Source organism: Kwoniella shandongensis, chromosome 12 (genome assembly GCF_008629635.2).
Source record: "Kwoniella shandongensis chromosome 12, complete sequence".
Classification (NCBI taxonomy): Eukaryota; Fungi; Basidiomycota; class Tremellomycetes; order Tremellales; family Cryptococcaceae; genus Kwoniella; species Kwoniella shandongensis.
In genome coordinates, this window is record NC_089298.1 from 262,216 (window position 1) to 290,025 (window position 27,810).

Below are 27,810 nucleotides of genomic sequence, written 5' to 3' on the forward strand. Positions count from 1 at the left end.
CAGTCAAGCGTTTTCTCACCACTAAGAAAACGACAATCGTAGCGATTGGCGTTGCCTTTGTCCTTGCTCCACATACCTTCGTGTTCGAAGCAGTAACCGAGACGTGTTTCGTTTATGTATCATCATACCCTTCAGTCGTTGGACAGTGCGACATGCAGAATCGTGAGCATACCCATAATCTGTGTCACACTATCCCACCTAGCCGGGTAAGTAACATTTGAGAGTGGACTAGCTGACCGCACACGCAAGTAGCAGCGGTGTTCGTCTTCGCTTGTACATGTACACGATATGCATCATACTCAAAACGATTCCGTCGTTATCAACCTCTGTACTTCACTTTCTCTATCTGCGAAAATCATGAACTAAGCGTGAAATGAATATGAATGAATTGCTACAAATAACTGTAAACATCGAAAGGGGCCTCATTGCGTGAGATACCGAGCACGTCGAACGGATGGCAATGGAACATCGTTCATTATTGCACAGGCGGAGCTATTGGCTCTGTTCCTGGCATATCTGCTAATGTCGGTTTGAAGAACATTGTTGTGATGTACTGCGAGAGGCGAATGCACTTGTTAGTATTCAATACTCGCCATAACGCTGGTATCACTAATTTCGCAAGGATCGAATGGGACGAGATAGGATCGCTCATACTCACTTTCTTCCTGTATCTCGTCGTTGTTCCAACACCCAATGTTCCGTTCCTGATTGCGCTCGCCGTCAAATGATTCAACACTACATGGTTCGGCACCGCCAAGATCGAATTATCGTCCAGTCCAGCTGGAGGAGCACCTTGCCAACCGACTTGTTGAGCGGATGCTGGATCGTGCGAATCCCATAATCGCTTGGTGTCGTTGTTGACGATGACTTTGTCGAGAATTCGGGGTAGCGTTGGAGGAGGTGGTACGGCAGGAAGGTATGGAACGGATTTGAGGAAGGAGGTATATTCGTCTGGACTAAGATGGTGGGGGAGCTCTTCGATATATTGGTATAATGTGAGAGCTGGAGGAATGGTATTGGTCCATTGAGATTCGTCATCTGTGCAGATAACGACTTGATTAGATGACATCCTGCATGCCTCAGGACAAAACGACACTCACTCTCCTCTTGCTTCACTGCCGGCTTGGAATCCATAGCCCACTCCGCCTTCAACTCCTCTTCCGTCTTTGGCGCCTCGACCTCAATCCAGTTGACCAATGTACCATCGTCGTCGGTAGCTGTTGAGATCTGCTTTGAGCATCGCCAGCTGTCATCAACGATAAATTTCAGTCGGTACTGTCCAGGTGGGAGTCGGAGGATCGTATTGAAGTCATGCGTGCTGCGTATGTCAAGTCAAGTGAGTAATTAAGCCAAGTACCACTGGTTGGATCTGATTACTCACCTTCTGTGGAGCTTGATTCTGCCTTTCCAGTTGTCTGCAAAATTACCAGTCACATAGACTACCTTCCCACCTCCGTTCCACTGGATAGGAACATTGACCATCCCGTCGTTCGAGCTCTCCTGCGTGGGTGGCTGTGCTGCCCCGTCGTTGGCAGGCGGTGGTGTTGGCACAGCAGTAGGAGGCGGAGTCACACCGGCCACTATGGTCTTCTTCATCCCTTCTGAGCCATACTTCAGATCTTTGCCAGGTATGGGTATGGGTATCGCTCTCGTTGGATACTGCTGTGTTTGAGTAATAGCATTCTGCTCTGCTGTGGAAGGGAAATAAGGGTTATTCGTCTGTGTCTGTGCTGCAGATACGTTCGTGTTGGGCATCGAAACAGGTGCAGAGCGATTTCCCGGTCCACTAGAAGGAACAGACTGATCGAGTCTTGACATCGCACCAAGATGATTGACATTCGCTAGAGGTGACCCTGTCCTTCCTCCCAACACACCATGCCACTTCTTCCCAGGTGTCACATTAGGAGGTACACCAGCGGTCGGGGTGGATGTTGGTGAAGGGATTCCACTTCCTGATCCAGCTTTGACGTGACCTGCCGCAGGAGTGGAGGGAGCGAGATGATGTGATGTATGCGTATGTGTCGTTGGGACTGGTGCGGCAGGTGTCAAAGCAGCGGGCGTGAAAGAGAGTTTGTTCAAGTCAGGCAACTCGAGCGATTTACGTCGACGTGGTGAACCTGATCGGTTATGCGTGCTGCCAGAGGGTGATGTGGGATTGGAGGATTGAGGTGATATATGAGGTCGAGGCATCGGTAGTCTCAGATTGGGATGTCGATGAGCATGAGCGGTGGTTGGTGATGATTCGTGTGACTCGGGGGCAGAGGTGGATGGTTGTCGTGCAGGCGAGGCATGACCGTGGCTATGATGCCCACCATGTTGGTGGGAGGGCGTGTTACCCATGTTGCAGCGAGTGTGCGGTGTGTCGTTCGATGTAGTAGGTGGTAGGTGACGATATGTAACAGGTGAAGGAGTGTGGGGTGGTGGTGATCAACAACGAAGTAGTATAGAATGATTAGTGATGCTTAAGTTCCGGGGGCAGAGAGGGGGGATGGTGTGAGTAGGTCCGGGGTGTAGGTTGAAGGGTACATTTATTGCCTGATCTGGTAAATTCCCATGTAATCAACCCCGCACTACCATTGCTCAAACGCGTATCAACCACAATCCCATAATCCCACAATCCATGACATCTCAACCACGATTCATCATCATTCATCTTACATCTCAACCACCTCTTACTACTACAAGTCACATACAGCACTGCCTACACATCTTACTCACATATCCTGATAGAACATACGCATATTCTTACAAGTGCCTGCGAGACATCCACCTCACTATCCCCCACCCCGACACTCGTCCACCTCATCACCATGGCCACTCGCCCCGCTCCCCCAGCTCCGGCTCAGGGCAGGCGAGGTGTACCACATTCCATGCCGAACACGAGCCATAGCAATGTTCCCAGACAAAAGCCGAGAGTGGGACAATATATCATAGAGAGGACTTTGGGGACAGGCAGTTTTGGTAAAGTCAAGCGTGAGTGTGATTAGCAACGACCCGAACAATGCACCGTCTTCCTCTATGCGAATTACCGCTAATTTTTCTGTGATCTCAGTGGCCACCCATGCCATAACAGGGCATCAGGTCGCGTTGAAACTTATCAACCGGGCCAAGATCACAACGCCCGATATGAACGCTCGTGTGAAGCGTGAGATCCAATATCTCAAAGTTCTAAGACACCCACATATCATCAAATTGTGAGTTTACCAAAGCAGCATCATCGGTCCGCGATCCACACACGCACACACAAACAGAAGAGATGTACTGATCCGGTGTCTCTTCCGAAACTCCAGGTACGAAGTCATCACCACACCGACAGATGTAATTATGGTTATGGAATACGCAGGAGAAGAACTGTTCAACTACATTGTGTCGAAGGGTAAACATGGGGTAAGTAGATACCCCCTATATCTTAGTGGCTAGGATTGTCATGACCTGACATGCTAATTACTCTCGCTCAGATGACCGAAGAAGAAGCTCGACGGTTCTTCCAGCAGATGATCAGCGCTATCGAGTACTGTCATAGACATCATATCGTACATCGAGATCTAAAACCTGAGAAGTAAGTCCAGCTAGAAATCTGTCGCTTAGTTCAAACGGAAAATTCAACTGATGCCATTCTGCTTCTTAGCCTATTCCTCGACTCAAGACGGAATATCAAGATTGGTGACTTCGGTTTATCAAATTTGATGACAGATGGTGACTTCCTCAAGACATCTTGTGGAAGTCCGAACTATGCAGCCCCAGAGGTCATCTCGGGAAAGTGAGTCGGCGTAGTATCATCTTCCTGGGTGTCTGTGCTGACTCTCAAATGCATAGACTATACTCGGGTCCCGAAATTGACGTCTGGAGTGCTGGTGTCATCATGTATGTCTTGCTTTGCGGGAAACTACCTTTCGACGACGAACATATCCCAACACTGTTCAAGAAAATCGAGAGTAAGTGGCAAGACTCTCGAAGACGGTGCGACTGTCAACTGATCCCCCTTCCGCAGACGGTGTCTTCCACATCCCTAGTCACGTATCTGAACCCGCTCGACATCTCCTGAAACGAATGCTCGAAGTAGATCCCTTGAAACGAGCCACCATCGCCGAAATCCGCCAGATGCCATTTTTCCAGGAGAATCTCCCTCGATACCTCCAACCATTACCGGAAATGGAGCGATACCCCGCTTTACCGATGGACGACATGACCACCCTACTACTCATCAACGAAGGTCAAGCAGACCCCAAAAAGGTTGCGCAAGACAAGGGAATGTTGTACACCGATGATCTAGGGATAATTGACCCCGACATCGTGGGAGAGCTGTTGGAGAAGATCACTTCGTACACCGAACCTATGGTTTGGGACGCCTTACAACGGGATGGTGATAATCAGGTTAAGGTGGCCTACCAGCTCGTTAGAGATCACAGGCGTATTCTGAAGGATTGTGAGTATGCCGGACGGAGAATTTTATGCACAATTACTGACTCCGACTCAGCGGCATACGGTTTTGAGGACGAAGATGAGGACACCTCAGCGATGGAGGAATTCATGGCTTCCTCTCCCCCAGCATGGAACGCCGATATTCCTGTGAGTATGCCGTGTCTGACTGGTGGCAGCCATTGCTGACAAAATTTGCAGCAACCTTCGCAAGCACAGCAAAACGAAGCGGACGAGCAGACTGATTTGGAGGATGTCGATTTAGAGATCCAGGATATCCCGAATGCTCATTTCGATGTGCTCGACACGAGTTTGCCCGGATGGATGACCCGTGAGTCTTGTTTTGCGAGGTGGGTCTTACTGTCTTTGTGTTGACTCAATTTCGAAGCTCCGTCAACGTCGCCATCGATTATGGGTTCGATCGCCGACAGCGCTTCGATACGATCTGGAGAGAGCAGTATCGGTGGTCTGGCGACGCCTCAAACGATAGCTGAGCAAGCGGCTCGTGCACTTTTGGATAATTCATCACGTGATAGTTCTCGACCTCGAATCGAAAAGTCCATGTCGAAGCCGAAGTGGCATTTCGGTATTCGTTCGCGATCTCCTCCTATGGAAGTCATGCTAGAAATCTACAAGACGCTGAACGTGCTGGGTATGCAATGGCGACAAAAAGAAGGAATCAATCTGCCGGAGATCGGAGGTGCACCGCCCGGTGGTTACAGTGAGGAAGTGGAAGCTGCTCTAGATCAGTGGGCCGACGAACATGGTGGCCAGAGACCGCAAATGGGGAAGAAACCACCTCCGAAGAAGGATGCCGCAGCGCAAGAGAAAGCGGCGCAGAGCCTGTATCATGTGGAAACACGGGCGAGATATGGAGATGTTATTGTGAGTGGGAGTGAATCTGCCGAGTGATCTGCTTCATTGACAAATACACGGCAGGTTCGAATGGATCTCCAACTGTATCGAGTTGACGATCAACATTACCTGGTCGACTTCCGAAATCTTGGGTACTACATGGTAACTGAGAACGAGATGGACGTTCCAGACGTCTCCCGACCGGACGGGGATGCCTCATCGCTAGCACCGTCAACGCTCAGTTCCGCGACACAGACTGCTGCCAATGGAGCTTCGAAGCCCGGGGCACCGAAGGGAGAAACCAATGGATCTGGCACGACGATAGGAGGTGTCTCCGGACCCTTCCACTTCTTAGAGATGGCATGTCAGTTGATCGCCGAGCTGGCGAGTGGATAGACCAGTGTTGGAGAAGAAGTAATTGAAAGAGGTGTTATGTGGCAGCAGCAGTGACATGGTGATTAGATGTGCCCCGAACGTCTCATTGTTATAGCACAAAGTTCCCTTGAAATACAATAGAGCAGCGCCAGTCGCTATGTACCCTGAGGATGTTTTCTAGCTCTTAGATGATACTTTACTTCCACCATTATTGTAGCTTATGCAAGCAACTTGTGCTGTCTCTCATCTTCGATAAAGTGGAATTACTCGGATTTGGTTTGTTTGTTAACCGGTGGATGGTGAGAAGTAACCGGTTGAAGCGATCAAAACAGTTGCCGAGAGTGAACGTGACTGTGGGGGGGAATTCTGTATGTTATCGAATCTATGCATCAATCCCTCATCCCGCAGATCATCACCGAGGTATAAATAACTGATACTCAAGTCTTTCCCATCCTCACCCGGAACCACCGCACCCCCATTCAATCACTTTGCAACCACGACATTAACCAAGATGTCAACTCGAGGACAAGAACCGCTCCCTTCCTCCACCTCTCTGTCGGTCCCCACATCCGACCCATCCAAATCCCCCTCCACCTCCTCATCTACCACAAAACAACTACCCAAACTTCCCATCCCGCCATTGAAAGATTCCCTCCAGCGATATCTTCGAGCTCTTGAAGGATTGCAAGATGCCAAAGAACATCAGAGGACGAAAGATGTCGTGAGGGATTTCTTGGAAAGTGGGGAAGGGGATGAATGGCAAAAGAGATTGGAAGAATATGCGAGCGAGAGGGATAGTTATATCGAAGAGTTTTGGTGTGAGTTACTCATTCTTCTTGAGATCACAGGTGGTACAGCCATGCGGGATAAGCGGTGCTACACGACGAAGAAGATAGCGGACTGTATCTCGCTATTGGCCGGTACTTCAGCTGATTGTGTTGTGCCCAAATCGCAGACGAAAGCTACTTGTCACATTCTGACTCGGTCGTATTGAGCTTGGTAAGTGTATATAAATATCCGCGGACAGCAAAGTCCAGAGCTGATATTCTGACTTGTAGAACCCCTTCTTCGTACTTTCGTGAGTTCACCGTCCGACTCCCGTCCTGCCTAATACTTCACTGTGACTACTCACCGACCCGTCGGCTGCCACGTACTTATCGCTGACTGACCTGCTTCTCCTGCAGCTCCGATGTAAACCCTCGTACCGAACCACAACTATCTCGAGCTTCCTCACTCATCCTCTCCTCCCTTCTATTCATCCATGATCTCCGAAATGGGCTGCTCAAACCTGATGATGTGAGAGGTATTCCGCTCGATATGAGTCAGTATGAAAGATTGTTTGGCACATGTAGAGTACCCACAGATGTGAGTTGGTCTACCCCCTCGTCACACGACTTCGCTGCAACCTCGTTGCATGACAGATGGTTCGCTGATGATATGTCTTAGCGAGGATGCAGGATGGAAGTCCACTCGGATAGTAGGCACATCGCGGTTGTACGCCGAGGACAGTTCTGTGAGTATCATATTCATATCCCATTTGTTTCTGACGCCAGAAGGTTACTGATCCGTATGTTGTGTCAGATTGGTTCGACTGTCTCGACTCGAAGAACAGACCTCTCTTGACCGACCGGGAAATCTTGAACAATCTCGAAGCGATAGTCAAAGACGCCGACAAAATCCCTACTCACGAGGTGAGTCTTTGGAGTCTCCACCCGAAATGAGAGTTAGCTGATCAACTTGTTGCTCGTTCTAGGTCGCCCAAAACTCGATGGGAATCTTAACGACGGAATCTCGAAAAATCTGGTCATCCCTTCGATCCAACTTGATCAACTCTAACAAGCTCAACGCATCTTGTCTGGCCGTTGTCGAATCTTCGCTGTTCGTCGTTTGTCTGGATGATGCAGGACCAGAGGATATGGCGGAGCTATGTGGTAACTTCCTTTGTGGTGGGTACAAGCTCGAAGCCGGAGTTCAGGTTGGAACTTGTACGAACCGATGGTATGATAAGGTGAGCTAGATGGTTACCTCTGGCGAAAAGTGCTCCAAGCTTATTGGACTCGATGGACAGCTGCAAATTATCGTTTGTTCGAACGGCGAAGCTGGTATCAACTTTGAGCATACCGGTGTGGATGGTCATACCGTTTTGCGATATGCGGCGGATGTGTATACCGAGCTCGTCCTGCTGTTCGCTAAGGTGAGTGCCATGTTCCAGTTGCTGTGACATGCTCCGCCAAACTGACATACTATGCGATCAGACTATCAACCCCTCAACTCCATCTCTGTTCAAGGCTAAGCTATCGCCTTTCGCTAAACAAGCTAAGAACCCACCTTCTTCGTCTGAGCCAGAAGAGGATGTCGACACGACGCCCAAAAAGCTTGAATGGCGTCTCACACCGGATCTCCGAGCCGGTATTAGGTATGCCGAGACTAGGATCAGTGATTTGATCTGTCAGAACGATAGTCAGGCTTTGGAGTTTAAGGGTTATGGAGGAGCTTTCATCAAGCGACACGGGTTCAGTCCAGACGCGTTTGTGCAAATGGCTTTCCAGGCGGCGTATTATGGACTTTATGGTGAGTCGTATCTCTGTCGATCCGTAGTCAAAACAGAAAGCTGAGCATTGTCATCTGCTCAGGCCGAGTGGAGAGCACTTACGAGCCAGCGATGACCAAGGCTTTCCTGCACGGAAGGACCGAGGCTATCCGAACTGTCCAGCCGGAGAGTGTGGCGTTTGTCAAGGTGAGTGTTGTACTCATGTAGTTAGCACAGGCCCGCTTACACGTTCGAAGACATTCTGCTCCGATCACGCTTCGATGCAAGAAAAGGTTGCGGCTTTGAGAAAGGCGTGTAAGCGTCACACACAACTCACGAAGGAATGTAGTCAGGGTTTGGGCCAGGACCGGTGAGCTTTCTACTTCTCGAGCTGAATCAAGAACTTCTGGCTGACCTCGGTCCAATGGTTAGACATCTCTACGCGATGTATTCCTTGATCCAGAGGGATGTGATGGCATACGAAGCGGCTCACCCAACACTGTCTCCTCGAGTGTCAAGGTCCAACGGACTCCCCGACACCAACGGTAACGGTAATGGCAACGGCTACGGACCCACCCATGGTCAAGTGCCAGGCTCGACGGTCCCAACTGAAGAAGCGGCAAAACCTCATGTTCCTGCTCTGTTTACGGATCCGGGTTATAACTTGTTGGGAACGAGTGTGCTTTCCACTTCGAATTGCGGTAATCCGGCTTTGAGATTGTTCGGTTTCGGTCCAGTAACACCAGAAGGTTATGGTATAGGTCAGTTGGCGAACGACAGAAACTATCCCGATCGCTGCTGACCGCTGTTTTTTTCGCTCCTAGGATACATCATCAAAGACGAAGGAATCTCAGTGTGCATGTCATCGAAACATCTACAAACACGTCGATTACTCAAAACCCTTCAAGCGTATTTATTGGAAGTCCAAAAGATGTTGATCCATCTATGGAAAGAGGCGAACGAGCGACCCGAGGCGTTCATGGATCATACGGGTATTATGAGAGATGCGAGGACAGGTAAAGCGATTAGTATGGAAGAGAGAGAGGAAGAAGAAGAAAAGGAAGAAGGGGATGAAATGCGTGAGTGTAGTCGTGGGTGTGGCAGGCGACAATGTCCCCGACCAGGCGAAAGAAAAGGAGTAAGAGCTGATCATGACTGTGTTTGTTCTTAACTCTAGTCGGCGGTTTCGGTTTCTTCGATGTTGGAGTACAGAGTGAGATGGCTCAAGCGAGGAGGAGAAGACCAACGATCGGTGAGTTAACAATGTTAGGTGACTACAGTGTCGAATCGCTGATATGGTATATGGCTCTAGGCAAAACACTCAGTATTGCAGAGTACTGATCTGGGGCAGTCTCAAACGCGATGGGTGGAATATCACCCATTTTGGGCAAGAGGGGCAGAACGTGAAAGTATCGTACTCGTAGTGCACACGTAACACATTTATATTGTAGTATTGATACGCAATGCAGATTGTATGTAACGCTTGTTGTCCAACATAGGACAGTGACGACCCCTCCCTCACATGCACACCCTTCCCATCTACATTCCCTGCTTCACGCGCTCACTTGCTCCCGTATCCACTAAAGCTGTCCACACATCGTTCTATCAGTATTTTCACAATAAAAAAATGATGACCGCTTACCTGAAGAATCCAGACGGAGCACTGCCTTTCCCATCTTTGTCTTTCGATGTCGAGGGCAAAGCGAACAGTCCCCCTCCAGCTGTAGCTGTACTAGTACTCGGACTCGCATTGGCGTTAGGCACAAACTTCGCAGCCGGTTCATGAGTCCTATGACTTCCACCTCCACCTCTCAGACCACTACCTCCACTTCGCGAACCTGCCAACGAGGAGATATCACCCGCATCGAGCGAAAATTTGATCGTCCCGAAAGACGGCGCGCTTGCTGGCGTAGACGTTGGCGGAGCTGCTGTCGATGTTGTCGAAGTCGCAAGGGTAGATTTGGATTTGGACGACGTATCTTGAGGAGGGGGAGGTAATTGGCCAGGTAGAGGTAGAGCATCTATCAATATTGGGCCCTTGCTCAAGGAGGTGTGCGATAAAGATCCACTGCCCTTTCCGCTCTTGTTCGACGTCGGTTTCGTGAGTCTCGCCACCTTGATACCTTCAAATGACCTCTTGACTCTTGACCGTCCATCAAGGGCAGCCTCAACTTCCGCCTGAACCTCCTTCGATGGCTCGAAGCTGATAGTAGTTCGCGTTGATGCCGCCGCCACCTTGTTTCGAGGCGTAGCCGAGGAGATAGCAGGTGAACCAGCACGACTTGTGCGGCTTGGGCTGCCCAATACTCTGATAGAACCGATACGTCTTGTCAACTCGTCGATCGTCTGTTGTCGATCTCGAATGGCAGCGTCGATGTTTCGTACGGACCGCTGGACTCGTTCAAGAGCCGGTTGACTGTAACAAGGGTTAACAGTCGTTTTTCCATCCCAAAAAAGAAAATCATCAACTGACCCTGATCCATCTCGTCCCTGTTCACGTCGTTCAGCACGTCGCTTTAGTCCAGCGATAGAAGCATCGAGTTCTTCCACTCTTGATTCGGCGACCTACAAATACACCTCGTAAGCTTCTGCCTAATTTTCACATGGGTCAAGCGTACCTGAACTGCTTTACGGATCTTGACTTGACTTGCAGCTTGTTCCGGGCTCAGGTCTCGAACTTGCATGACCTTTGCGAACGTTGGATCCTGTCTTGCTTTGACATATTTGTCTGCTTGGCCAATCTTCATGTCCGCTGATCACAGTCATGAGATTAGCAACCAACGTCCGTCCTCGACCTAAGCTATGCACTCACTCTTCAGCATTCTCGACTGCAGTTCGGCAAGTCTCAGTTCAGATCCCCCATCTCTAGTTCTCAGCTCCGCTAGCTCGTTACTCAATTCTTCAACGATCGAAGTCAGATCCTTAATGGACGAGAATGGCAGTGCATCATGCCGCGAGAGATTGGTCGAGTTGACCTGTGGCAAATTGGAGACGGTGAGAGCTTTGTGATATTGACTATTAGCGGCAAGTACATCTTTGAGCTATGTTGCACACATGTCAGCGGTCTGTTGCATTCGTATGATATTCGGACTTACCCGCTTAATGTCATCTTGCAGTGTCAAGATGATCCGCTCAGCTACCGCTCCCATGGACCTCTGTCCGTCGCTAGCTCGTTGAGGTGGGGCCGGCACAGCTTGCCGTTGTGGTACTGTGAACTTCGTGGGTGGCGGTGCTGGCGCAGGTTTGGCCACCTCGGCCTTGGGTGCCGGCGCAGCTGCAACACTCGGTGCAGGAACATCGTACCCTTGGACTTCTGGGGACGGCGTGGAGGCCGGCAAAGCGGCGTCCTTGAATCCGGCAAGGGAGAAGGGAGATTTTGATTGACTATCGACTGTAGCAGCAGGTGACGAGACAGCTGGAGCCGCACCAGGTCTGCCTAGTCCAAGGCCAAAGGAGGTTTTCGGCGCCTCTGCAGAAACCGGAGGTGTGGTCTTGGCTGGCGCGAAGATGGACGGCGATGCTTCCGGCTTGGCAGCCACAGGTGTCGATCCAAAAAGGCTGAATCCACCGGTAGGCGTGGTGGACGCGGCGGGCTTGACCGGTTCAACGGGTTTACTTCCAAAAAAGTTGAACGCTCCGGCAGGTTTGGGAGCCTCTGTGACAGCCTTGATGGGTTCCACTGGTTTGGGAGCACCGAAGAAGCTGAATGTTCCTGCTTGAGCAGCCGGCTTGGCTGGTGTTTGGTTTGGTGTGGTGGAACTTTCCAAAGTCTGAGGGGGACCAGTAAGGGGTGAGCTTGTTTTGGCTGCGTGCTTGAACGAGAAAGCACCCGGCAATTTCGATGCAGTTTCTTCGGACGTGGTCGAATCTTCCGACTTTGGCGAGTCTGCCGAAGGAGATGCAGGGCCAAGTCTAGAGAAGAGAGACGATCCAGAAGCAGCAGGAGCAGGAGTGGGAGAAGGAGGTTCGGGATCAGATGCGGAGTCAACCGGAGCCGGCTTGGTGAACCACACAGGGGGTGATTTATTCTTCGACTTGGTGAGGTCATCCGTTTCTGGCGAGTCTTCAGCCTTCGCGTCTTCGCCGTCATCTTCCTCCTGGTCTGCTTCCTCATCGTGCACCTCGTCTTCCGGTGGTTCCTCTTTGATCGGAGACATGTCTGGCGGAATCGAGATCGATCGTCGTCGATGTCCGTCGGGCTCGGCCGCTGCATCCCCGTCATATTCCTCGTCGTGTTCCTCCTGATCTTCAACGTCATCGTATTCCTCGTCGTCATACTCGTCCTCGTCATATTCGTCCTCGTCCTCTTCCTCCTCAAGACCCTCGTCGCCGTCCTCATCCACGTACTCCTCGTCATACTGTTCTTCATCTCCCTCATCCTCTGGGACATCCTGGACAGTCTCCTCGCCCGAGCCCGCTGCTTTCTCCACCTCGGTAGCGACTTCCTCTACGTTTGTTCGGTCGACTTGATCTTTCTGTTCGTCCGATGGGAGCTTATCTTCGTTGACTGGGATTGCGCTTTCGGTCTTTTTCTCAGGAGTAGCGTCAGGTGTTGTCGAGCTGGTGGGTTTGGTGGCAGTCTGGGCAGGAGTCGTCGAGTCGCTCGGTTGCAATGCTTTTGCAGGCGTCTGCAGCGGCGTGGTACTTTCGGGCGCCTTAGACTCGGAAGGGTCGGTAACATCCGATTCCTTTAGGTCAACCTTCTCGTTAGGTGGTGACGCAATCAAGGCGGCGGGGATCGGTGTAGGACTAACTTTCACCTTTGTTTCAGGCAACTTGTCGAAATCAAACGCAGAAGTAGGTTTCCCGAAGACGCTTGTCGTCTTGCTCGGCAACTCATCCTTGTCTACTTCAGTGCTACCAAAGACGGATGTACCAGCAGAGGCAGAAGCGAATGTTCCAAATCCTGCTGGTTTCTTCTCCCCCTCAGCCTTAGCTCCGAAAGCGCCAAAGCCGCCCGTGATCGTACCAAACGGTTTGGCAGCCGCCACAGGGGTCGGTGTCGTTCCGAAAGCTGCAGGTTTGGTCGGTTGACCGAATGTCGAACTTCCAAATGCCGGAGTAGCGCCAATCGCTGAAGGCTTTCCGAAGGTTGTGCTACCGAATGCTGACGGTGAAGAGGTCGCAGGGGCTGTTGTCCCCGAAAGAGCGGCTGGTGTTGACCCAGAACCAAAAGCGGGGGCACTAGGCTTAGTGGATGACGGTTGACCAAAAGTACCGCGAGTGGCTGCACCACCGAATGCTGTGGCGGGCTTGATGAACGATGATGTGACCGACGTAGCTGCTGGTTTTGGTATGACAGGCGCAGGAGGCGGAGGCGAGTTGGGTGGCGTGTCACTCTCCAGACCAGCGGGCTTTGATGAAACGCCAATGACTGGCGACGTGGGAGGTGATTCTTCCAGACCGGGAACGCCCGCAGGCTTTGTGGATGTATCCAGTGCTGAAGCGAATCCGCCTAGCCCGAAGTCGTCCTTCGCTGATGTGGCGACAGGAGAAGGAGAGGCAGCACTGGATTGTCCGAAACCGGTGAAGGCGGATTGCTGATTCGCAGCTGGCTTTGGTCCGAATCCAGTGAATGTCTGTTTTGGTGGCTCGGTTGAAGGGGTGGGCGAAGGCTTTTGACCGAAAGCGCTTGCGCCGAAAGAGCTGCCTGAACCAAATGCACTGCCGCTTCCAAACGCTGATCCACTACTACCAAAAGCAGAACCAGCTGCTCCAACCTTCTTCTCCTCCGGCTTACTTGTTTGGCCGAAGGCTGATGTACCAAACCCGAACGCTGTGTTACCGGGAGTGGCTTTGTTGGCTCCGAAAGCCCCAAAGCCAAGGCTTGTACCCGATGTCGAAGTTGATCCGAAAGCTGAAGAGGTGGAAGTGGAGCCAAATGCTGATGGCGATGACGTGGATCCGAATGCTGATGGGGTCGTTGAGGCGGGTTTCGCTGGTTGTCCGAAAGCAGATGGAGTTGATGGTGCAGGCTTAGCAGATTGGCCGAATGCAGAGGGCTTTGCAGCGCTAGGAGTAGTAGACGAGCCAAATGCGGAGCCAGAAGTGGAATTCGATCCGAAAGCGGCAGGCTTGGCAGGTTGACCGAATGCAGACTGACCGAAACCTGCGGGCGAGCTTGACTGCCCAAATCCAGCGAAAGCCGATGTCTTATTGCTACCTCCGAATGCCGATGTGAGCTTATCGCTCGTTGAAGTGACACCGGCAGGAGTAGTTGGTTGTCCGAAGGCGGTGGCACCAAAGCCGACCGGTTTCGAGGGTGATCCGAAAGCAGATGTACTACTTGATCCGAAAGCGGACGCACCGAAAGCCCCCGCTGGTTTGGCCGGTGTTTGTCCGAACGCCGTCGAGCCGAATGAAGAGGATCCGAAAGCAGTGGGCGCAGTTGTCCCAAAGGCAGATGGAGTTGGAGCTGCAGCTGCAACAGGGGTATTCGCTCCAGTCCCTACGTCCATCGCTTCCTCGGCAGTCCCCGTTGTCGCACCAGCTATATCTTGTGGAGCTACCATACCAGGATAGAGCCCTGCTTCGGAGTACTGAACATCGAAAGAGATGATGACTCCGTCCTGCGAGTAGGCCAATAGTCTTGGTGCGGGAGGAAGATCTGGCTGTTCGACCCCTCCAACAATGCCCTGTCGTATGACCTTTGTACTTGTCAAGTCAAGAGCAAGACCGATGGTTGAAGCGTCATCTCGAACTCCAGCTTTCGCAGCAGGCAGAATTCCTCTGGCTGTCTCCTCTGGTATCAACACTTCCCACCTTGGCGGTTCCTTTTCGGGAGCCGTGTTTCCGTGTAGAACACCGATTTCCGAGGCCATGCCTGACACGATGAAAGCGAGATGCTTTGTTTTCTCGCCCCACGCCTTGAGTCCAGCAAATTGTCGGTATGCCCCTGACCGATTTGGCAGACCCATGGTGTTGAGCGGATCGTAGAATTTGGTGTAAGTGAAGGCAGTCTTCTGTCGATGTATGATGTATGTCTCTATCGGATCGTCAGGTTGGCCACCACTCTGGGCGTACGAAACGAAGAAAAGGTCGTTCTCGAGCCATTGGACGAAAGTGGGGTAGTACGAGTCGAGCTCCGGCGGTGAAGGGATTTCGGATTTGGCCACACCTTCTGGTGTGTATTGGACTAGCTTGCCTGATGGTGTTCCAACGACAATCTGCTTCCCCTTCGCTGACCAGCTCGCTACATGTAGAAGTCAACAATGTCCACGCGAATAGAGTTCACTACTTACCACATGTGAACGGCCCTGACAGGGGCGCAGACAGCTTGCATTCCTCGATGTCTGCAATCACTAATCCTTCGTTCGCCAGCAGCGTGACAAATCGAGCCAGTTGATCGCTCGAAGAAGGTGCAGGGTTCGGTAAGACGTCAAGCAGATGAGAGGGGATGTTGGAGGCGAAAGTGTGGTAGGGCGAGGTCTGGAAGTCAATCAGCTCGGACATCCTCTGTATCTATGTCTGGCTAGGGAGACTCACGTTGCCACCCAGGACGTCTTGTGTCCTGAAGACATGCACTCCAGCTCCATTACCCATGGCAACGACGAGCCGCTCCTCGTTCATTGCCAGTCTATGGTGTGTCAGCATATATCGGCATGCAATGCTCCTTCTTGGCTTGCTCACCTGATCCACACTGGTCTTGCGGGCAGCGGTATGGTTTGGGTGGGTGTAGAAGCAGGAGAGGCGTCTTTAGCAGCTCCCTCCAGCAGATTGTGAAAGTCTCCTAGTCTGTGTATCCGTACATCTGTGAAGCGGGTGTCAGCTCTCTCATGACTTCCTTTTGGACAGGTTGTGAGCTGACCGGTGTTGCTCCCAACGATCAACAACCCCCATCTGTTCGAAACGACCAGCAGATTGCACTCGTTCGGTAGACCTTCCAGCTCGACCTTGTCCGCGACCCGTACGTCGACATCATGGTTCGTCTTGACGAGCCTGAGCCACTGACCCATCAAGTCACAAGAATTAGCAACCCTCTTCTGACAACACAAGTGCAGAAACGAGACACTCACGTCGATATCCGATTCTTCGCCCTCAATCACTTGGGTACTAGGTCCCGCACCAGCGCTCGAATTACTTTGGTCCATCGCCAAAGCACCGAAAGGATTGTTTCCGAGCATGTTACTACTGGGCCCGCGAAATTAGCGAGCTAGATGCACAGTCGTTGTTTGATAGAGGTGAGGAAAGACTAGAACTTTAGCTCATCGAAGTTGATTTTGGTCAAATGTCAAGAAGGAACCCGGACACATTATCGAAGTCAACGCGAATGTATTAATTACGTAACCAATTCGGATCAATAGTAGCTGTAGACTGCCTTTCCTTCTTTGACATCTGTTCGACCTTTCTCAACCGTTTGGTCCTTACATGTATTTACAGCAAGTCAGCCAAATTTGTTCCGGTGCGGGTGATGCCCCCTTACATACCATATCACGATCGATCACTCCCTCCTCGTCCCAATCATTCCCAACGTGGCCAAAGTCCGACACCGCGATACGCCTCACCCGACCTTGATCCAACAGTCTCATATCACTGGACGAAGAACATGTCTTCCGATTCTGGAGAAGAACAATCTACCTCGTACGGGAATGGCAATGGAAATGGGAGCTATGTACCTCGTCCAAGAGGAGAGGTCTTTGAGCATGAGGACCAAGGGGAAGCTGGACCTAGTAGGAAAAGAGCGAGACAAGATGAGGAAGAGTCGTATTCGCAAGATAATGGACATGAAGGAGGAGGGGGAGGATCTTCGTACCATTCTGGTGGAGCACAAGCTCTACCGCTGACAGGATCAATATTCAACATCTTACCACGGAACCCATTCACAGCGGTAGTAGGTGACTTTATCATGGCCAGCGCGAGTGGTCTCAACGATGTGGAGGTGAGTGTTCAGCTGAACGTCCCTTGTTCTGTGAGGGATGAAGCTGACTCACAGATGTTAGATTGAAATCAAACTTGGAACTTTGATGTCGGCGCCTGATCCTACCGCGTCACAACCACCGAGACGCATCCGAATGCCGACGCAGAGCGAGATGAGTGAGTGCAGCATGTCATTTCTTCGTTCAGCGAGCTGTCCCACTACGCCTTTTCTCCTTCCTTGCTTTCCCTCCCTACTGTTTTGCTCGCCCAACTTATCTCACTATCACTCGCAGTAATGCCCCCTGACTACCCACTTGGTCCCTTCCATTCCACAATGCATCCTCACCAATATCGAGCCTTCAACAACCTTCTCAACTCTGCGGCTCAAACATCCATATCTCTCCCACCTCATGCTGGACGAGTCCATTTCTCTCGATCTAAACTCACCGACTCGTTCCACGGTGGTGGGGGAAGACAAGGGAAAGTAAGAGTATCAAGGGATAGAGATACGGGGGAAGTGGTGCAAGTCGTGAAGAAGAGGAGAGTAGCGGATTTGAATGTTTATTGTCCAGGTTGGCCGTTCGATTGGCGGATCAGTGTGAATGTGGAAGAACCATGTGAGTGGCGGACGAAATTCCTTCCATGTCGTAGCTTAGATCTGCTATAATCCACGTTTAATAAGAACTGACGTTAGTGTGATCGACATCATTAGGTGATATGCCAACTTCACCGCCTACGATGACTCGCGATAAAGATAGAGCATGTTATCGACATCAAGTGTGTCAAGTCGATCTAACCCATGTCAAATCCGGCGTAAGTGCTGCTCACAACAGCTTCGTCTTGCCTCTAGTGTCTCTGATAATCGACTTACAAACATCCTCGTTCTCTTAGGAAACCTCCAACCCCACTTCCAAACCCACTTCTTCGTTTGAGTTGGAGATCGAAATCCTCGACGTTCCTACGTTATTACAAGAAGGCATGGCGGGGTCAGATCGATTCGACGAGATATTGCAGAATGTGTTGGACACAGCGAGGATGTTAGTGAAAAATGCAGAGTCGGCGCCGCAATAAGTCGGTTGAGGCAGAGATGTAATATCAAGTATAATGAGACAATCTGTGTAGCTTTCTCCTGCTAAGCGGAGTGAAGTCTGCCCGCATGCTATGAGCGTTCGCTTGAAACAAACAATCAAACAAACAAGATAGATCAATGCATCTAATACCACTTCATTCTCAACTTTTTACTCTTCACCGCTGGACCCGCTACAAAGATCCCCGCACTCAGCGCTCCGAGCGTTAATAACAATTGTACCTTGTTAAAGTTGTCTGTCAAGATATCGAATGTTCCAGAGGGTGTTAGACCTCGAGTGAAGAACAGGTCGAGTCCGTATGCGAGGAGGAGGGAGGTGGATTCGACGAGAGCAGGTGACGAGATTAGGTGCTTTGCACCTTGTACCTGTTGCCATGTAAACCTTCGTTAGCCTGGTTTGCAGAGACAAGCATCACAGGTGTGGACACTCACGTCGTACTTGTGAGAAATGACCTTTCTCTGGTCGACAGGTAAGAGGACATCATAAGGGATCAACATCTCCTCCTTGTCCATGCTACTTGGCTTCCCCATCGGTCGTCTGGGATCCAACAGTCTTCGTGGAACGGAAGCAACTTGGTTTCGACCATTCACAACTACCAAGGGAAAAAGATCAGTTAAATGGTCATTGTCATTTTCGACGATGCATCACTCACAGACGAGTTCCTTGGTTGCGATACCTGCTTTGGAGGTGGTGAAGCCTAGCGCTTGTACCTCTGTAGGGAAGATGAAAGTCTGCTCAATCGCCTTGACTTTCTGACCATCAAAGCTTGATACCGCGGGACTGTTGGCGCTCGCACCGTCAGCTACTGTTCATCATTCGCGACCATGATAAGGGTGGAGATAACTCACGTTACGCCCTTCCCCTCGGTGTCTTCGTACAGCTCGACGGAACCCAATCTCCATCCTTTCTCGGACAACCAACTATACACCAACCAGTTCTCAACCATCTGCGCTTGCACTCCTCCTCTTTCCACCACACCATCGATCTCGGTACTGTAGATCTCTTCACCGGTCGTGGAATCAATCACGTAAACTCTCCCGGTGCCAATGGCAGCTTGAGAGGCAACACCTTTCTCTGGAGGGGTGAACGTGCTGATGACGAGTAAGTGGGGGTTGAGGTACTTGTATAGAGTCGATTTGTCACCCAGAACTCGACCAAAGCTTGCAATAGCTTCAAAGATGACCGGCTCGTTCTGAAGTACAATCTCCCGCTCTCGGAAGGGATGAGACCATATTAAACTGCTTGTGAAAGAAGAATCGGAGCTCGATGCGCCAGGGACATAACCCCGGATGGATGAACCGTCGATCGACCGAGATTCCGTATAGAAGAACATCTTATCCGAGATCTCAGAGACTTTGGTGAGGATCTTCTTGCAGAATGGGAAGATGTGAAGTTTGGTTTCGGCATCGATTACAGCAAGGACCTTCGCCCCTGAACCGCAATTCTCGAATTGGGTGAGGAAAGCTGTCTGAGGTTCTCCTGGGAAAAGAACTTTGCCAATTGGAAGGCCGGTAATACCGTCGACTTCGCCATTCACTGCGCCAGTGTATGCGTTGAGGTGGTAAGCGACAGTCGAGACGGTCTAGAGTACGCCCAGTCAGCTTTGCTAATCGAATTTTAGAAGAGCGTGTACGGACCTCTCCAACTCTCTTCACAGCCAATATAGCCAATAGAGGTGCCCGACCACCTTCACCATCCCGCACGAGCCACATCTTGTTGATATCTACCTCTGATCCCTTTTCAGTGGTGAGTCCCAGGTTCTTGCTCCACACAATGCCGCCATTTGCAGAGTCCAGTGCGAAGACTTTGCCTTTGCCAGTTGCGACAACGAGAAGCTTCTGGAAACCAAATTGGTCTCGATGAAGGTGAGTGGTGTTCAGCGGCGCAGTCTGGATCGCTGAAGTGTAGGAAGCGGCAGTGAATCGCTTGACGAATCGTACCAAGTATGCGGGAAGATCCTATCGGGTCATACCGTTAGCTGCTGGACTCAATTATCGGTCACCGTTCACCTATACTCACAACAAACTCGGCAAGCTGTCGGATGGTGCGGCCGACGAAGCTTTCTTCCGCCATCACACCTCGGACTTCTTCGACCTCAGGCTCGCCGAGATCTACGAATCGCACGGCTTTGACATCGGCGAGACTTTCCTCCCGTATCCATCCCGGGGCATCGAGCGCCATTCGCTGTATAGCACCGCTAGACGTGGACAAGATCAAAGTAGGTAGTTGCTTAGCGTCGAGAGACGGTGAGACGGCAGCCTGTCAAGGGCGAAAGTCAGGACAACATGACTACTGGTCTCATTCAGACTTACGTGGAGTAGTACCCCATGTGAGGTGGTGTCAAAGTTGAATGTGAAGCCGGAAGTGATCACGTCTGTCGAGGTGAGATCAGAGATATGAATGGTCTGTGCAACGCCGACCTGTTCCAAAATCATCAGCTTGCAGCTTTCCACGGAGCCATAAGATGGAGGAAGCTAACTCACGTTCATGTTGAATGACCAGTATACTCTGTTGATCACGACGCCAGTCTTGGTCTGCGCCGCTGAGTAAGTCGAGGGCGACCTCTCAGGGGAATCGGCCTGAACGTCAATAGTCAATAAGCCGTTCTCCGTGCTTGTGATATGTGAACACCCACCGACAGCTCAAACTCTTCCACCTTTCTTGCTTGAGACACATCAATCACTTCGGCACCGCCATCCTGTCTCTTTCCCAATACAATTCCCTTGCCTCGCAGTCCGATATCAATCAAACTGTCGTATTTCCTTCCTTTCCCTGGCAAGAGATCTTTCGTACCTCCTATCGTTCCGTCTTCTTTCACAGTCACAGTCCTAATCCTACCATGCTCTGTCCAAACGACGGTAGCCGCGCCATCTTTCGACGAAGTCGCGATGACGGCTTGTTCGGGAACGTGGACGATGGAGGGGACTTGTCCGAAATCCGCTTTGGGAATGGAAGTTGCCAAGTCGAGGGTGGACGTAAGGAGGGTTTGGGACGCGAAGGAGGAATGGAGGGCGAGGACATGGACCGAGGAGCCGGACACGATAAGCTGTTTGAAGAGGATGGTAGAGCTGGTGGGACATAAGTGCGTTAGCTCATGTGCGTCTATAGAAGGTGATCTAGATGGCAGTCTAGATCTCATCGATACCAGGGCATGCCGCGGTGTGGCTGATACAGCTGATATTAGTGACGAAACACTCACCCTGCACCGGGACTCTCCATACTCCACAACAAACCTCCGTCACCCAATCTCAACCTGCTCACCCTCCTGCCCTCACTAAGGACCACCACGCTCCCATCCCCTTCGGCTTCTTGCGGATTGACAAAGGCGACATCCGTGCCGAGCCATGCAGGAGTGGTCAGTCGACCTTGAGCTGGGACGAGGATACGTTCCCATTGGAGATGACCGGTCGCTAGAGAGAAGTAACGAGCTGTCGAGGCGCCGGAACCGGAAAGGAGGAGGATGGCTACAGAGCGGATGATTAGCTCGTGTGGGTAAAGTGAGCAAAATAGTGGAGTACGAGGTAACGGGAAGGTAGAGCGTGGTAGGTTACGGTGAAGCAGAAGTGAGACTATGGGCCAGTACGTCCTGAGGATCATAACTCACAGTCATCATGGACATGGAATGACACTACTGGGTCATCCTCTTCCAGAGCTTGTCTCCAGACTATGAAGGATTCAGACGTTAGCATCATCCACTTGCGCCATGAGTCCTTTCGTTTCGTCCCCTGTCACAAACGAGTTGGGTCGCAAATCATGCCTCGTCCCAAAGGTTCCCCCTCCTCAGCGCCACAGCACTAGGTAAGTCGCCTGTCTGCCCTCCGTTTCGCAGCTCCCTCTACTCCTAACGCTAATTCTCCCTCTTATCTCTTCCACACCGCCTCCTCATCCAACACGATCATCCCTATTACGCTACCCAACTCCCTCGGTTGTATCCAGCCGACCTGACACGTAGACGTCCTTAACTCCCTCCCTTGTATCCAGCCGACCTGACACGTAGACGCAAGACTATTTACTCACCCAAATCACCACTCTCCCCATCCAGCACCACCAACAAATTCCTCTTCGTGACGCCCACCACTCTTTCTCCACCAGCTACTAAAGTACTTGTCGTAGTCCGGTTGAGGAACAATGGTGGAGTAGGTTCCAAGACCCATTCGCCAATAAGGGGTTTGTGCCAATCTACTATACCGGCATGTTCGGCATACAGCGCAGAAGTCAATGTGGTAAAGAAAGCAAGGAGGAAGAGAGGGAGGAATATCGAGAATGAGAACCGGGAAGTGGAAGTGAGAATCATGATTTCGAAGTCGAGACCGAAGTAGGGAGCATGAGTGTTTCCCCTGTGTCGTAGTGAGAGGGATAAGACGTGATGAGGTTCAAATAGAAGTGTAATCAATTGGTATGTGTTCGAGACGTCAACTCGCTGAAAGAGACACGAGTTACCGATTCCACCACGTGGCAGCGATTCCCTTTCAGGCCGGATCCTACGCTTGTCCACTGCTGCCAATGCAACGTTACTTGCAGCGGACGCGCTCTTGCATTCTCACTAATATAAACCTATGCATATCCTAATCTATAGATGAAATCACTTCGTCCCGTCTCCAATCCCCTGATTCGTCTCCCATCCACTACCGCCACCATTCAGTAGGCAAACCCGATCACACTCGCGGTTCTGGCGATCCCGTAACTCGACCTCTCCCCAACGGTCTACCCAACGCTGGCACTTCCCCATCTCCATCCTCTTGATCATTCCATCGTTCTCTTTCCAACTCTGCACCCGCCAAACCCGAAGAAGGAGCTGGTTGGGCCGTACTCTTCTTCCTCAAGGGAGATAAGAACCCTCCGCTCTTGTGAGGACTCCCCTCGTGCACTCCACTGCCATCACCACTACTACCTTGCGTAGCATCTGTACTTGCTCGTTTTCGAGAAAGGATACTACCCGCTCGTTCCCTAATTCGACCAATGGGCGTAGAAGGTTTTCCGAATGGTGGATTGGCAGGACTGACACCGTTACCGGCATTGTTGCCTCGAGATCCCTTTGAGCCGACAGGGTTGGACCATCGTGGACCACGCATTCGGTGAGAAGACGTTTGTGAGAGTCGTGATTGCATCCGTTGGATCTGCAGCGGAGACGTCTTTTGTCAGTCACTCTGACTCTGACTTCCACACATAGAAGCTACACTCACAGCCACACCACCCTCTTCCATGGTAAAGTCGTATCCTCTCGATGGTGCTTGTTCCAATCCAGTTGACACTACAGAAATAATACAGTCAGCACAGATATTGATCAGATGGAGATCCAATACACTCACTGTCTACCGCGCTTCCTCTTGCCGAATGGTTATATCCGAATCTGGACCTTGAACTCTCCATACTCCTTCTTAATCTCTGCGCTGATACCTGTCTTTGACCTTGACCTTGAGGAACACCGCCTTCAAGATCACCGTGTCGATCACCCTTGCCAAAGGCCTGGTGATCCGGTGTCTCGCCGCCAACGGGTACCAATCGGATTCCTTCATCATGACCTCGTCCTTCATCATATTCCTCTTCGTCATCCGATTCGGGTTGACCCTTTTTCTCTTGCAGTTTGCCGCCCAACATAGGGTGAGTGTACATATTAACGTCGGGTTGATATTTTCGTACCAATCGCATCGTGTCAACATCGTTGGGTACAATGTTCTGCTTGAAGGTCTTGATCAGATATCTCGGTAAAAGGGCGACGACGACAACGAATGGCCAGCCAAACCAATAGGCCGCAGATCGGAAGAGGAAGACATCGTTACCGTATACTCCAGTGTAGAACGAACTAGGCGGGATGATGGAGTAAATCGCAGTGAAGACCCAGACGAGGAACGGTCCCACCCAAACGGCGAACCAGACCCATCCTGTCCACGCTTCGATGTTGAGACCTGAGAACAAGTTGGCCACCATGACTGCGCCGATGACTTGTGTCGTTGACATCTCGTACATATAGACATCGTAGCCGTCTCCTCGGGCGGATGTCGTGACGTATGCGTAGTGAATAAAGAAGTAGATGACTGCCGCTTGGTACCATCCCTCCATGATATAGTAGAAGAAAGGCTTGAGACCGAAATATTTGCCTTCTCGAGCACGTCGATAGAGTTCGGGCAGAGCCATGAGCGCTTCGTCGTCGATGTTCCTGTCGAAGAGACCAATGGCGATGACAGGAGCGATGGTCCAGAAAACATTCCAGAACAACAAGTAGACATAGGCGAAGACGTAGGTTGTCGACCAACCACAGTAAATCATGAACCAGAAAAGAACTCCGATACCGATGATGTTCTTGTAGAAGAAGTTGAGAATCATGTTCGAGTTTCTGTAGTAACTCCAGTGACCGTGTACGAACAGAAGACGTTTGAGATACCTGAACTGAGCGATACCGTAATCGGCCGAGTTGACAGCTTGGAGACCTTCTTCACCGGAAATACCAATACCAACATCCGCAGCTTGGATCATACTAACATCGTTAGCACCGTCACCGATGGCGAGGCACATGACACCGAGGTTATCCTTGATGAGATGGACAATTTGGGCTTTCTGCAGGGGCGAGACTCGACAGCAGACGACAGTGTTACAACGGGTGGACAATGCGAGTAGCAGAGCTTCGATATCTTCGTCGTCGAAACAGTGGGCTAGAGCATGACCATCGATAACCAAGGAGAATCCACCAGGTCGAGTTCCATTATCCCTTCCGACGAGCGATTGGACACCAGTGTTGACTCTCGCCAGGCGGGGTGCTTCTCCAGACATTCGACTGGTGATCCTGGAGATTGTCCTGCCGACTCCTTCATCATCGCCAAAGAAGCCCTCGAGAGCGTCGCGAAGCTGATCCTCTATCGAATGGTTGCCCTCCCGAACGACGATGAGGTTCGTGTCTTTAGTAAGGAGGTTGGTCGTGTATCCAATAGCAACGGCGGTTTCGAGTTTGTCACCGGTTGCGACCCAGACCTTGATACCAGCTCGCTTAAGATCAGAGATAGTCTCGGGAACACCATCTTGAAGCTTGTCTTCGATGGCGGTGGCTCCCAGCAAAATCAAGTCATTCTCGATCCTCGATGAAACCTCTTCGACCTTTTCTTCACGTTCGTGGAGTGAAACCGTAGCGTTGTGGTAGTCCCTGGCCCAATCTTCGTAAACTTGAGCATCGAGCACCTTGTACGCGAGACAGAGCGTTCGGAGACCCTCAGAGGCGAAATATTGCAAGTCCGCATCCGTCTTCTGTCTCAATTCCTTTTGCGAGTTGTCCTTGACGAGTCTCTCAAAGATGACGTTATCTGCACCCTTACAGAGAAGGAAGATTCGGCCATCCTCATCGAGCTTCTTGAGAATAACAGACATTCGCTTCCTAGAAGAGTTGAATTCAAGAACATGAAGAAGTTCGTACTCGTCGGGTTCTTCGGAGAAGGGAGTCGACATTTTGAGGACATTGTGATCTCGACCACGGAAGACGAAACCTACGTCGGCGGCACTTTGGACCAAAGCAGCCTCATCTGGCGACTGAGCCTTGTACTCGATAACTCCAGGTTCCGGTTCAGCAGCGAGGACAGTGTGACAGAGACCAAGAACGGCGAAGAAACCATGGAGGATACGCGATTGCTCGGTATCGTGTGACTCCAGATCGTGATCGAGCTCGGTAGAGTGAAACGAAGCAAGCACTTCCTTGGGAAGAGCAACCTTGACATCGTCGACTTTTTCAGCATCGCCATCGGGCTTCGGTGTTTGAGCCGACGCTTCGGAATCACTGGTATCGGATGGAGGCTTGTTTGCACTGTTCTTGTGACCGTGGGCGTGTGCGATGGTAGGATGACTGGGTGGCAGGTCGTCTCCAACGTAGATCTTTCCTCCGACTGAGCATTGTCGGAAGATCATCGCGTTTTGGGTGAGTGTACCTGTCACTGTGGTCAGCGCTATTCATAACGGGTGGTGCAGAACAACTCACCAGTTTTGTCCGAGAACACGTATTCAATCTGACCCAGATCATCCGACAGGTTCCAACTTCTAGCGGTTGTTCTTGTTGTTACTCCGTCTTTCACATACTTGATTGACCTGTCCCAGTAGATGAAAGCAGCTTGGATTGTTCGAACCGCTTCGATCGAGATATACAGAGAGATAGGAACGATGTTCTGGAATGTAATGAAGGCGTTTGCAAAAGTGACCAAACCGTTGATCCTGGGGTTGTCACCGCTGGTATCGTTATACAGCATCCAGTAAGCTCCCTCGTCGGTCCATCCCACTTCATTAAAGTGATCAATGATGGCACAGACCATGGCGATAAGAGCGAGGATGAGGAGATTGATCAAGACCTGAGGATTCATTTGACGTTCGACCTTGCTTCGCTTGGAAGGTGTCGCGCCGGCGTTCTGAATGATTTTGGTGTCTGCTCCAGTGAAGATGACGATACCGATGACCCAAGCGGTGTTCTTGAGGACACATCCTCGAAGGAGGGTGGTTTCGAGAGTGATGGGGTGTACGGCGTGTTCATCGTCTTGGTCTTCGCCGAGAAGGGAGACCGCACCGTTGAGTCGGAACATGTTGACCTCTGGCGCTTCGAGATCAACACGAAGTTTCGCCTTGGCACAAGCCTCGGCAGAGTCGAGATGGGAAAGACCAGGGATACCGTTTCGGGACTTAAGGTTAGTCTCTCCATCGAGATTCTTGGTTTCGATGTAGGCGACGTCCTCCTCTTCGGAAGTGGAGCAGATGACGATGTCTGATGTGTGACAGTAAAATCAGCTTATCGCTCAGGTTGGAAACGCATTCTTTGGGGACAGGTGAAGAGCGATACTCACCGGCTGGGAACTGCTCGTTGTCGTAGATTTTAACGATGTCTCCGACTTTGACGTCCTCCCAGATAGTCCTGTGCCAACCCAATTCTCCTGGTGTATCTCCAGCTTCGGGATCATCTTCCCAATTCGAGATCTGACTCCTAACCCGTGACAAGCCTCCATTTCCCCTAGGCTCAGGACCGGGTGCTGGCTCAGCTGCCCTCTCCTGTTCCAACAGATCCGTTGTTCCGGCCTTTCCTTTCTTTGCTTTCTTGCTGAGTCGCTTGGGTAGAGGGATACCGGGGACGAAAGTCTTGTCCTTGGCTGACATGGGGTTGTTGTTCTCATACCCTGGACCGCCGAGGACGTGTACGATCGCATGATTTGTCCTGTGATCGGCTTGATGTCGTTTGATATCTTCGTAACCGTCTTTGAGGGCTGTAATGAGCAAGACGATGATCAACGGTAGGATGACCAATCCAGGTGAGATGGTGGAGAATTTCGGGAAGAATTGCAAGATATTGATGGCGAGGAAGAAGACGTTGGCAACTCTTCTGAATTGTTCTGCCAAATTTCTCGGTAAGAAGGTGATGATTGTGTATTTCGAAGTGACATTCTGGTTGGAAGGATAAGTGTGATCTTTCAATATTCTACCTTTTTTGTCAAAGAAATCTTCTGGTATCGGTTCGTTGATGTATATCGATCGAGCTACAGCGGGTCTCTTCTTCTTGGCGAAGAGTCGACTAGGTGCGAGGGCACCGATGGGTCTGGAAACGTTCCGTTGAAACCATGACGGTTGGTGTTTCTTGGATCGTGGAACCAACGGTTGTTTGGATGAAGCGGCGGCCATCTCGGCGAGGTGGTATCACCCGCAAAGGGGGCGAGTCTAGTCGAAAAGCACAAG

At 51.1% G+C, this 27,810-nt stretch overlaps 7 protein-coding genes across 7 annotated transcripts; 3 read left to right on the top strand and 4 right to left on the bottom strand.

Moving 5' to 3' along the window:
- Nucleotides 1-475: 475 nt before the first annotated feature.
- On the bottom strand, nt 476-2,340 carry CI109_106394 (uncharacterized protein; the record flags this gene model as incomplete). Its single annotated transcript, XM_032007020.1, has 4 exons — nt 476-553; nt 659-1,038; nt 1,101-1,318; nt 1,382-2,340. The coding sequence occupies 4 exons, from the start codon at nt 2,338-2,340 to the stop codon at nt 476-478; spliced, it is 1,635 nt and encodes a 544-aa protein (XP_031858662.1).
- Nucleotides 2,341-2,810: 470 nt separating this feature from the next.
- On the top strand, nt 2,811-5,670 carry CI109_106395 (uncharacterized protein; the record flags this gene model as incomplete). Its single annotated transcript, XM_032007019.1, has 11 exons — nt 2,811-2,973; nt 3,053-3,194; nt 3,291-3,387; nt 3,459-3,559; nt 3,629-3,760; nt 3,817-3,935; nt 3,992-4,426; nt 4,478-4,569; nt 4,621-4,750; nt 4,808-5,304; nt 5,359-5,670. The coding sequence occupies 11 exons, from the start codon at nt 2,811-2,813 to the stop codon at nt 5,668-5,670; spliced, it is 2,220 nt and encodes a 739-aa protein (XP_031858661.1).
- Nucleotides 5,671-6,160: 490 nt separating this feature from the next.
- CI109_106396 (uncharacterized protein) lies at nt 6,161-9,520 on the top strand (the record flags this gene model as incomplete). The annotated part of the gene is made up of 15 exons (XM_032007018.1): nt 6,161-6,467; nt 6,605-6,648; nt 6,708-6,727; nt 6,834-7,014; nt 7,096-7,162; nt 7,231-7,340; nt 7,403-7,657; nt 7,718-7,843; nt 7,905-8,220; nt 8,283-8,386; nt 8,437-8,549; nt 8,612-8,940; nt 9,004-9,258; nt 9,357-9,431; nt 9,492-9,520. The coding sequence occupies 15 exons, from the start codon at nt 6,161-6,163 to the stop codon at nt 9,518-9,520; spliced, it is 2,331 nt and encodes a 776-aa protein (XP_031858660.1).
- Nucleotides 9,521-9,740: 220 nt separating this feature from the next.
- On the bottom strand, nt 9,741-16,302 carry CI109_106397 (uncharacterized protein; the record flags this gene model as incomplete). Its single annotated transcript, XM_032007017.1, has 11 exons — nt 9,741-9,765; nt 9,822-10,595; nt 10,653-10,744; nt 10,798-10,931; nt 10,992-11,220; nt 11,275-15,371; nt 15,421-15,607; nt 15,665-15,755; nt 15,809-15,929; nt 15,987-16,125; nt 16,195-16,302. The coding sequence occupies 11 exons, from the start codon at nt 16,300-16,302 to the stop codon at nt 9,741-9,743; spliced, it is 5,997 nt and encodes a 1,998-aa protein (XP_031858659.1).
- A 287-nt stretch (nt 16,303-16,589) lies between these two features.
- Nucleotides 16,590-18,106, top strand: CI109_106398 (uncharacterized protein; the record flags this gene model as incomplete). The annotated part of the gene is made up of 5 exons (XM_032007016.2): nt 16,590-17,057; nt 17,119-17,212; nt 17,329-17,652; nt 17,748-17,848; nt 17,927-18,106. 5 exons carry the CDS (start codon nt 16,590-16,592, stop codon nt 18,104-18,106), a joined length of 1,167 nt encoding a protein of 388 aa, XP_031858658.2.
- Nucleotides 18,107-18,248: 142 nt separating this feature from the next.
- Nucleotides 18,249-22,417, bottom strand: CI109_106399 (uncharacterized protein; the record flags this gene model as incomplete). The annotated part of the gene is made up of 12 exons (XM_032007015.1): nt 18,249-18,488; nt 18,555-18,715; nt 18,776-18,903; nt 18,972-19,705; nt 19,761-20,081; nt 20,143-20,382; nt 20,436-20,543; nt 20,607-20,702; nt 20,759-21,191; nt 21,323-21,587; nt 21,728-21,787; nt 22,141-22,417. The coding sequence occupies 12 exons, from the start codon at nt 22,415-22,417 to the stop codon at nt 18,249-18,251; spliced, it is 3,063 nt and encodes a 1,020-aa protein (XP_031858657.1).
- A 361-nt stretch (nt 22,418-22,778) lies between these two features.
- CI109_106400 (uncharacterized protein) lies at nt 22,779-27,756 on the bottom strand (the record flags this gene model as incomplete). Its single annotated transcript, XM_032007014.1, has 5 exons — nt 22,779-23,240; nt 23,307-23,374; nt 23,433-26,030; nt 26,081-26,851; nt 26,931-27,756. 5 exons carry the CDS (start codon nt 27,754-27,756, stop codon nt 22,779-22,781), a joined length of 4,725 nt encoding a protein of 1,574 aa, XP_031858656.1.
- Between the last annotated feature and the right edge of the window lie 54 nt (nt 27,757-27,810).